Source organism: Clarias gariepinus, chromosome 15 (assembly GCF_024256425.1).
Source record: "Clarias gariepinus isolate MV-2021 ecotype Netherlands chromosome 15, CGAR_prim_01v2, whole genome shotgun sequence".
Taxonomy (NCBI): domain Eukaryota; kingdom Metazoa; phylum Chordata; class Actinopteri; order Siluriformes; family Clariidae; genus Clarias; species Clarias gariepinus.
The window spans coordinates 5758458-5768907 of record NC_071114.1 but is presented as its reverse complement, the minus strand read 5'-3'; the positions used below and the strand labels follow the sequence as shown (position 1 = coordinate 5768907).

The 10450-nt window shown below is 37.6% G+C and overlaps 1 protein-coding gene across 1 annotated transcript; it reads left to right on the top strand.

The window, feature by feature from the left end:
* The first annotated feature begins 887 nt into the window (after nucleotides 1–887).
* LOC128543207 (chloride channel CLIC-like protein 1) lies at nucleotides 888–9389 on the top strand. Its single transcript, XM_053513574.1, has 8 exons — nucleotides 888–1233; nucleotides 1333–1385; nucleotides 4272–4421; nucleotides 4591–4731; nucleotides 8404–8503; nucleotides 8691–8788; nucleotides 8874–9020; nucleotides 9153–9389. The coding sequence occupies exons 1-8, from the start codon at nucleotides 1107–1109 to the stop codon at nucleotides 9387–9389; spliced, it is 1053 nt and encodes a 350-aa protein (XP_053369549.1). The 5' UTR covers nucleotides 888–1106.
* Nucleotides 9390–10450: the final 1061 nt, after the last annotated feature.

Below are 10450 nucleotides of genomic sequence, written 5' to 3'. Positions count from 1 at the left end.
CATTCTAATTTGTTCAACATCCTGACGGAACTCGTTTAGAACTCACTGCTGATGACCTGTGGCGTCCATCAATTGGCGTTTATAGTTCTGACATGAATACAAGAAAGAAACCGTGTTGAAAATATTAACCCTCGCGTTTAGAAAGCTGCTTCTTCCCCTTTAAAATGGCTCTTTTTATTATTTTATTTTGAATCACTATAATTTTCATCATTTTTATCAGAACTACGATTCATTAATTTTGAGTCATGGGGACTTAGGGAGACCTGGGGCACGTGCACACCATGGACTGGGTGCCAGCACACACACACACACACACACACACACACAATGGGCAATTTGGGAACACCAATTAACCCAATTTTGCCCCATATGCCTGTCACTTAGTTTTTTATTATTATTATCAAGCTTATTATTACTTAAGAATAAAATTAAATGAGACAAACACATACAGTACGGTAACAGATAAAGTAGGGTAACAATTGCAGTGAATTTTATGTGTACAAGACATGAATTGATAGACTCGGTTTCACATGACAGCTGTTCTCACACATCTGGAGCAGATGTCTTTAAAAATGGTTTAAAGTAGTTTTGCCAACGTGCACATATTCAACATCCTTACAGTTCAAAATTGTGCTCAGGGTGTTGGTGTTGGCTGTCAGCCAGTGTGCTTAACCTTAACCTTATTTGAATTTATTTATAAAATTAATTTATAAGACAAGCTTTTTTTTATTTTCGCTATTTCAATTTATTAATGTTTTTTTTAAATGTATTTGTTTGTTTGTTCTGTAAAATTTGAAAGCAAAAAAAAAAACCACAAACAAACAAACTGTATCTTATTATTTTTACTCACCTGTGCCTAATCAAACTAGCCCAATTTTGTAGAAAATCACAACCCTGCATTCAGTAAAATTGAGGCCTAGCATAAATGATGCACATGCACGTAATCATTAAAATATTCAGAGCTTATTGATTTCCACCTATCAGAGCCTCAGTCCTAGTCTGACTCTCCTCTCTGTTTCTATAAAGCTGACAACTGCTGGCTGAGTTACTGTATTAGTAGCTTACAGGTGCTGCAGGTATATTTAAGCAGCTATTTCTAACGTGCAATGATCACGAGGCGGTTAGGTGTGGTGTTCGTGTGGGGCTGTTATGGTCTTCTTTTTATAAGTAGTTTTTCAATGCTGGTTTACAGGAATCTTCACTCTGAAGCTGATGAAAGCAAAAAAGCACCTGGTAAGATAAATACTAAGTCAGTAGCTGTTAATAAAACAAACTACAGAAATTAATTTTCTTTTGTTGAATGATATTTTTGTGAAACCTTTTTTTTTCTAGATTCCTGTCAAGTGGACCAGTGTGCAGATATGGAGAAACGTACAGACAAGAAGGTGAGGCTGTTTGGTTAAAATAAACACACATACGGTTGATTACACAAGACAGGTTGGCTTAAATATTTAAATAACTGTAGCTCTCCTTAGATAAAAAAAAAATGTTCTGTCGGTGGTGGTTTTCTTTGGGTGGCAGTAGAAGCCTTCTTGTTGAACAAGGCCTGTGTAAACTAGTCAGACTTGTTCAATCAAAATCGATTCTGGCATACAGTCATATACGTAGTCATCCTTATCTTACTTATAATAATAATAATAATAATAATAATAATGCACTTTCTTTATATAAGCACCTTTCTATTTACCCAAGGTCATCGTCCAAAATTTAAACAGGAACTTAATAACAAGATGTAGAAAATACAGAAAATGTAAAAGAAGTGGCGGCATAGTCGCATAGTGGTTAGCACCTTGGTCGTCTGGCACCTCCAGGGTTTAATTCCTACCTGTGTGCATGGGGTTTGCATGTTTTCTCCATGCTTTTGGGATTCCACCAGGTACTCCGGTTTCCTCCAGCAGTCCAAAGACATTCAGATTAAGCTTTTTGGTGTTCTCAAATTGCCCATAGTTTGTAAATGAGCATGTGAGTGTGTATGTGTGTGTGTCCTGTGATAGATTGGCACCCCATCCAGGGGCTACGTCGCCTCGTGCTCTAACTCTCCTGGGATAGGCTCCAGGTGCACCACAGTAACCTTGTTAGTCAGCAGATCTGGAACCAGTAAAGCACCTTTTAGAATGTGGTAGAACTGGAGAACACAGAAGAAATGAAGAATGTGATCCAACACCTGGGGTTATCTCAACCAGTTAAATCTTTGCAAACATGCGGAAAACAGCCTTTGTGATTGAATTCAATTTAACACATTTCCTGAATTTGTGGGTGCTTTAAAGGTGAATGAAAAAAAAAAAAGAATATGTCTTTTGTATGTCTTCTAACCCTGCTGTTTTTTAGTGTTGAATTTATCTGCTCTCGGTCATAATGTTGTTTTTAAAACATTAATATTTAGTGAAGTAATAATCATATTTTTTAATTGTAAACCTATTCCAGATTGAAGCGCTCAGAAGCACGACGATGTCTTTTTCACAACAAGCAGCATGTATTTCTGTGTTCAGTGCCTTACTCAGTTTACTCAGATTAACAGTTGCCTCAGTTTAGGGTTTGTCCCAGATGTCTTTAAGCACGCTGTGGTCAGGCCTCTTCTTAAGAAATACAATCTTAATCGTGCAGTATTGTCTAATTTTAGTATTCAGTATCAGTATCTCATTTATCCTTTTCATCTAAGGTTTTAGAAAAAGTTGTCTCTATCCAGTTACAGTCTTTTCTAGAAAAAATCATGTTCGAGAGAAATTCCAATCCGGCTTTGGAACTCACCACAGCACTGAATCCGCTCTCCTGAAGGTACAGAATGATATCCTCCTATCCCTTGATTCCAAAAAACCTGTGCTGCTGGTGAAGTTAGACCTTACTGCAGCTTTTGATACTGTTGAACACTCGATTCTCCTGACACATCTAGCACAAGTAGTTGGTCTTCAAGGTTCTGTACTACAATGGTTTAGGTCATATTTAACAAATAGGACTTTATCAGTCATGACTGGTGATCTCTCTTCCTCTTCAGCATCTTTGACCTCTGGTGTTCCACAGAGTCCTATTTTGGGCCCTGTTTTATTTTCCATGTACATGCTGCCATTAGGATCAATCATTTCAAAGCACAATGTTTCTTTTCATCTGTATGCAGATGATTTACAAATCTATCTGCCAGTTGTGACAAATTCATCTGATGCACTTAAATCGATCCACAGTTGTCTGCATGACATCAAATTTGTCTGTCACAAAATTGTCTCTGTGTGAATGAGAGTAAAACAGGATGTATTATGTTTGGCACCCCCAATTTTCTAGTTTTATCACTGCTGGTCAAGATTCTCCGGTTCCTCATTTAAGCCAAGCAGTCAAAAATTTTTAGAGGGGTTTTAGACAGCAGTTTAAATTTTTAGACACACATTGATTCTGTGGTCAGGTCAGGCTTTTTTCATCTTCGCCTTCTTGCAAAGGTCAAACCCTTTTTGAATCAGAGCGACCTGGAGAAAGCCATTCATGCTTTTATTAGTTCACGGCTAGACTACTGCAATGCACTTTATGTTGGAATTACTTAAGCTCGTCTACATCGTCTGCAACTTGTACAGAATGCTGCGGCTCGTATGCTGACCAATAGTTGTAAATAGTTGTACATCACACCAATCCTGTATTCCCTCCACTGGCTTCGGGTACAGTTCCGGATTCAGTTTAAACTTTTGATGTTTGTTTTTAATGCGATTAATGGTCTGGCACCTTCCTACTTGTGTGAGACAGTAAGCTTTTATCAACAAACTTACGTTCTGCTAACCAAAACCTGCTAGTGGTTCCTCGGTCAAGGTGCAAACAATGGAGTGATCGTTCCTTTGCAGTGGCTGGTCCTAAACTCCGGAACACCATTCGACCTGAGTTACGCAACATTATGGACCTCTCTTTGTTTAAAGCAAAACTAAAGAATGGCTTTTAATATTTTATGATTTTATTTTTTATAATTTTGTTTTATTTATTATTAGTAGTAGTATTATCATCATTATCATTATGATTATTATTATTACTTTTATTATATTTTTTATTTACTTATTTATTTATAATCATGTGTTTTATTTTGGTTTTTTATTGCTATTTTATTGTTATTTTTAGTATACTTAGTATACTTTGGTTCAACTTAGGTTGCTGTAAAGTGTTATATAAAAAATGTTGATTGATTGATTGATTAATTGATACTCACAAATCTTCTAAATGAAATAGAAAAAAACCTGGCTTGGTATGATAATTTCATAAGCAATATGCACCATTCTGTTTACATTTCTGTGCTGCTCATCCAGGAGCTTGTGAACGACAAGAGCACCTGGACATCTGGGGCTCAGGATGATGCTCTCGGTCGAACACCTATCAAAATTAAACTGCATGACCTCAAGTCCCGGACGTGGCGTCTTGAAGACACTTTCGGTGTAGATCTGGACACTGTTAACAAGGTGAAAAACTTGAAAGATATGTGAACGAATCTTAGAGTACACAGAAAATAAACTGAGTATAGATGCATCACTATTGCAACACAACTTTCAACCCATACTTGGGCTTTTGATTAATAATTAATTTGTCATTTGTCAGCTGTAATATATTACTCAGACACTTTTTACACAGGTACTTGTCATGGCCATTACCATTGTGGTCATCATCTGTATTGAGGGATGGTCAAAGGTTTCCTGGTTTGTCCAGTTTTGGAGAATGTTTGCTGTATGCTTCTTAATCAGTCTAGTGTGGAACTGGTTATATCTCTACAAGGTAAAATTAAAATATATAAATTAAACTTTAATCCTGCACAACATGTTCATGCTACACCATTTATATAATCATGAATAGTTTGCTAACACAGTGGCAATACAATACATAAAATAAAATAAAAAAGATTAATATCAACATTAAAAACTACAGTATGACATTTAGTACAAAAATTTATTCTGGCATACAGTCATATAGCCAGTTGCGTGTTACTTGGAATAAAAATGCAGTCCATCCATCCAGGAACCTCCGTAGTCCAACTAGGGACTGTCGATGCCAAAGGTGACCTTTGTATTTACAGTTTTCCAATTTTTATGAATGGTGGGGACCTCTAGTCAACATTTACACACACGTTCACATACTACAGGTAATTTGGGGATGCCAGTTAGCCTAATTTGGACTGTGGGAGGAACCCAAAGTAACTAGAGGAAACATACCAAGCACACGACAAACGTGCGCAAACTCCATGCGTACAGTACAGACCCCATGATCTGGGACTTCTCCCACTTACTGTAAAAAGAGGAGAGAGGCTTGTAAATTTTCATCATAGGTATACCTCAACTATAAGAGACAAAACATGAAAAATCCAGAAAATCACATTGTAGGATTTTTAAAGAATTTATTTCCAAATTATGGTGGAAAATAAGTATTTGGTCAATAACAAAATTTCATGTCAATACTTTGTTATATACCCTTTGTTAGCAACGACAGAGGTCAAACGTTTTCTGTAAGTCTTCACAAGGTTTTCACACATTGTTGCTGGTATTTTGGCCCATTCCTCCATGCAGATCTCCTCTAGAGCAGTGATGTTGTGGGGAATTTACTGGGCAACACAGACTTTCAACTCCCTCCAAAGATTTTCTATGGGGTTGAGATCTGGCGACTGACTAGGCCACCTCAGGAACTTGAAATGCTTCTTGCGAAGCCACTTCTTTATGGCCAGGCGGTGTGTTTGGGATCATGCTGTAAGACCCAGCCACAGTTCATCTTCAATGCGCTTGCTAATGGAAGAAACTTTTCACTCAAAATCTCACAATACATGGCCCCATTCATTCTACCCTTTTCACGGATCAGTCGTCTTGGTCCCTTTGCAGAAAACAGCCCCAATGCATGATGTTTCCACCCCCATGCTTCACAGTAGGTCTGGTGTTCTTTGGATGGAACTCAGCATTCTTTCTCCTCTAAACACAACAAGTTGAGTTTTTACCAAAAAGTTCTATTTTGGTTTCATCTGACCATATGACATTCTCCCAAGCCTCTTCTGGATCATCCGAATGCTCTCTAGCAAACCGACGGGCCTGGACATGTACTGGCTTAAGCAGGGGGACACGTCTGGAACTGCAGGATTTGAGTCCCTGGTGGCGCAGTGTGTTACTGATGGTAGCCTTTGTTACTTTGGTCCCAGCTCTCTGCAGATCAATCACAAGGTCCCCCCTGTGTGGTTCTGGGATTTTTGCTCACAGTTCTTGTGATCATTTTGACCCCACGGGGTGAGATCGTGCATGAAGCCCCAGATCGAGGGAGATTATCAGTGGTTTTGTATGTCTTCCATTTTCTAATAATTGCTCCCACAGTTGATTTCTTCACACCTATTGCAGATTCAGTCTTTTTAGCCTGGTGCAGGTCTTCAATTTTGTTTCTGGTGACCTTTGACGGCTCTTTGGTCTTGGCTGTTTGAGGTTGTGGACAGGTGTCTTTTATACTGATAACAAATTCAAACAGATGCCATTAACACAGGTAACGAGTGGAAAACAGAAGAGCCTCTTGAAGACGTTGTTACAGGTCTGTGTTTCTCATAGTTGAGGTATACCTATGATGAAAATTACAGGCCTCTCTCATCTTTTTAAGTTGGAGAACTTGCACAATTGGTTGCTAACTAAATACTTTTTTTGCCCCAGTGTATATAGATGCCTTTATAATCACCCAAGGTTGCTGTCCAAAATTCAAACAAGAACTAAATTTATGACACCAAGTAGTAAAAAGTAAAACAATTTGAATATGGTTGCAATGATGATTGGGCCCAAGCAGCCTGCACCATTGCCACCTGGACGCACCAAAAAGACAGTGGGCACATGCATTTAAATGGGATATCCCAATACCATTATGACATAATTTTAAAAAAGGGGAATTTTATGTTTAGACCTTCAAAAAGCTCTGTTGCAATTGCTGGGGAAAAAAAGCATCATACTATGCTGTCACACAATATGATTTGCACAAAATAACTGACTCTCAGGCATCCTAATGGCAGCAGATCCCAACCTGTCTGCCAATTTTCATGAGTTTTTGAGCATGTTACGACCCCAAAAAGCCCCAAATGGTGGGGAATAAAATCCATAGGAAAACAAGAGGGCCCTCACACACTGACGACATAGGGCTGATGTCATAGTGTTGACATAGAGCTATCACCTAAAATCAGATAAACTGTATTTATATAAATTTATACTTCTGTATAAATGGAACATCAAATTATTTAAAAATCAAAAATACATTTACAGTGGAACCTCGGATTACAAGCATAATTCATTCCGGAAGCGGGCTCGTATTGTGTGCGTGTGTGTGTGTGTGTAATGTGCATGCACACACACAGTAACGGAGAAACTGTTTTATCGGAAAAATTAGCTAGTCACACTCGCGCGAGCGTATACTAACGAAATCACTGCTGTAAAGTAAAAAAAACAAAAAAAGCAACCAAAAAAATAAATAAACCTCCACTTTACCATTTAAAAGAATCATGAAAGAGCGGAGTTTCTGTGTAAGGCAGAGAGTTTGTGTGTGTGTGTGTGTATAGGTGCGAAGCCGGTGGGAGGGGGTCTCTAAAGGTGAGTGTGTGTGTGTGTGTGTTGCTGTCAATGAAGGAGCTAGTGTCAAATTACACTACATTACGCACGCACGCACACACACACACACACACACACGCTTTTACAGCCACCCTCACGGATGTTGATTATACCAGTGAGAGAGAAGCACTAAGACCCAGCAGGGGAGGCGATTATCCACATTCCGCAGCGCAAGAGAGAGAAAAACCACTGGCTCAGTTGTGATCACGTGACGCTCGCCGTCAAAACAAGAAACGCATACGTTATACATGATACTCGGTACTCGTAAACCAAGACAATGCTCATTTTTCAAGTTAAAATGTTTTTCAAAATTTTGCTCGTCTTGCGGAACACTCATAAACCGCGTTACTCGTAATCCAAGGTTCCACTGTATACTTCTGTATAAATGTGTTTTAAGACATAAATTTAATGTGGTTGGAGAGTCTCCATGGTGAGTAAAAATTGACTGTGCAATATTTAATGGCTTTTGAACTTGTAATATCACTGAAGCACCACCCCATGCACTCCATCCCTGGCCGTTTAAAGAAACTAGTTAATGCCACCAAAACCTATGTTAAAATGTAAAGATTTACTTAAATTTTTCTATGTATTAAAGTACATTTTAAAAATATATACTTTATTACCAAGTTTTAATGCCTAGTTACTTTTCACCCACCCCTGTAGTTATGGAATTCCAGAGATGAGGAGCAATGTGGCTAAAGGCTGTAGAGTCCATGGTGGTCAAGCGGGCGTGGAGGAGCCTTAATGAGGAAGAGCGAAGGGTGTGGGGGGGGTGTAAAACTGAACTGTGCTTTAAAACTGTGTCACTAATTTTTTATGTGGATTTGATGTTCTCTAGACAGCCCTTGCTGAACACCAGGCCAAAATGCTTAAGTGGGAAAATATGATGGATAAATGCACTGGAGGGCAGAAAAATGGCTGGTGGGATGATTTCAAAGGTAAGGTCCTGGAGCTCACCATGTGTTAAAACTTTATTTGGTTTGCAACTTTCCATCAGTGGCTGGGAGTTAGTAAGCAGTCTGGACTCTGGACTGACCTTCTCAGCCTGCTGCCACTATGATCCTTACCTGGAAAAGTAAATTGAAATTAAATGTATAAAGACTTAGTAACCCTATATCATTTCAGACTGGTATCGGACCACATGGACTTTACAGGATGATCCTTGTAAGGAATACTTTGAGCTCCTGACTGTGCATCCAATTCTGCAAGTGCCTCCGACCAAGGTTTATAATGTCTTACTGCTACGATCATCAGCTCATGACAAATTTTCGTAGGCTTGCTTGACTTGTTTCACTCTTGTTTTGACAGGTTATCACTGTTACCCTCACTACCCTTTTTACAGATCCTCTGATACATATAGGACAAGGCATTAGCGCGTTTCTCAGGGCCTTACTAAAAGACTTGCCCATTACACTCCAGATACCTCTGCTTATTTTATTTGTGCCCTTCAGCCTGGTATGAAATTATAAATTTGTCTTTTGTAAGCAAATCCTGATTGTCAGTCAACCGTTAATGCCAGTTTTTGTGCCACCCCACTGTCATCATGTCTAATATCATTTTCAAATTGTATCTTTTATTCCTTTACAGGTGTTTTTGTATGGTGTTGGTCGAGCAGTAGTTCTGCTGCATTGGAGCCAGCAAGGCCGATATCAAGATCCTCCACCTGCCGTTGCAGATCAGCCTGATGCTCCTCCCAATAGACTGAACAGAGTGAAGGAGTGGACGTCTGTGAAAACCCTACGAATGCGGAACGCCTTTACAGCATGGATGAGACAGACACTTGGATCATCATACCACAGAAAAGTGCACACCAACAACATCTAAGGAGCCCAGTGGCACTAAGTCTAACAAACGTTTAGGAAACACTGAAAGGAATGAGGTACATAAAGTGTTAATTAAGTAGTTTCATTTTTTTTTACCCTTTTTAAAAACTAAAACTATTTCCTTTTTTTTATTATTATTTTATTATTTACGATCACCTGATTTATGCATTTTCAGTTTTTCAGGGCCTCTTTTTTTTTTTTATTTATTGTAGGTAGGTGATTTAGTAACCATAGAAGTAGATGCATCCAAAACAGAAGACTGTGTTAAAAATATTGGCACTTTACTGTAATTGTTGTCCTTTAAAAAAAAAAAAAATTATATATATATATATATATATATATATATATATATATATATATATATATATATATATATATAGACTAGAAATAAATAAATTTTGAATTAAAATTTCATGTTCTGTGGAAATCATTTGTTAATTTCTAACAAAAATTATGAAACACTACTTTACAATTCTGTAAATTATTGATGCTGCAAAGAATTTATCATTAACAAAACATAAATAATACCAAAATAAATATTACTTCACCTATTTTGTTCTCTAGACCAGGGGTTATTAGACTTTTACCTAATAAACCATATTTAAATTAAAAGACATTATATAGCAGAAGGGCATGGTAAACAGCAAACAATTTTTTTTTTTATCATAGATTGTAAAGGATAAATAGACTTTGGCAAAACTATCAGAGGTTCATGCTGTTATCTGAAACACATGGCAACCCTTTTACTTAGAAATATACTAATAAAATACATCCATTGCTTTTACCTTCTGATACAGTCAGGTCCATGTGTATTTGGACAGTCACAATTTTTTTTTTATCATTTTGCATTTTATACGACAACAATAAAGCATCAAAATAAACCGTACATTTTAATTCAAGAGTCAGCTTTTTTTATTTTTAAAAACACAATAAAACACATAAAACTAAAGGGACTTGGTAAAAAAATGGCTGTAATTTCACATTAATATACCAGTCTAGTAAAATCACATTACTATCTAGATGTCCATCCTAATTCTTGAGTATCGCAGGTGTAAGGATTTC

Bases quoted from the DNA above. Each gene is read 5' to 3' on its own strand.
- LOC128543207 (XM_053513574.1), top strand. From the start codon at position 1,107: ATGATCACGAGGCGGTTAGGTGTGGTGTTCGTGTGGGGCTGTTATGGT. The intron at 1,234-1,332 runs GTAAGATAAATA...TTTTTTTTCTAG, and splicing joins TGAAAGCAAAAAAGCACCTG to ATTCCTGTCAAGTGGACCAG. The intron at 4,732-8,403 runs GTAAAATTAAAA...GATGTTCTCTAG, and splicing joins ACTGGTTATATCTCTACAAG to ACAGCCCTTGCTGAACACCA.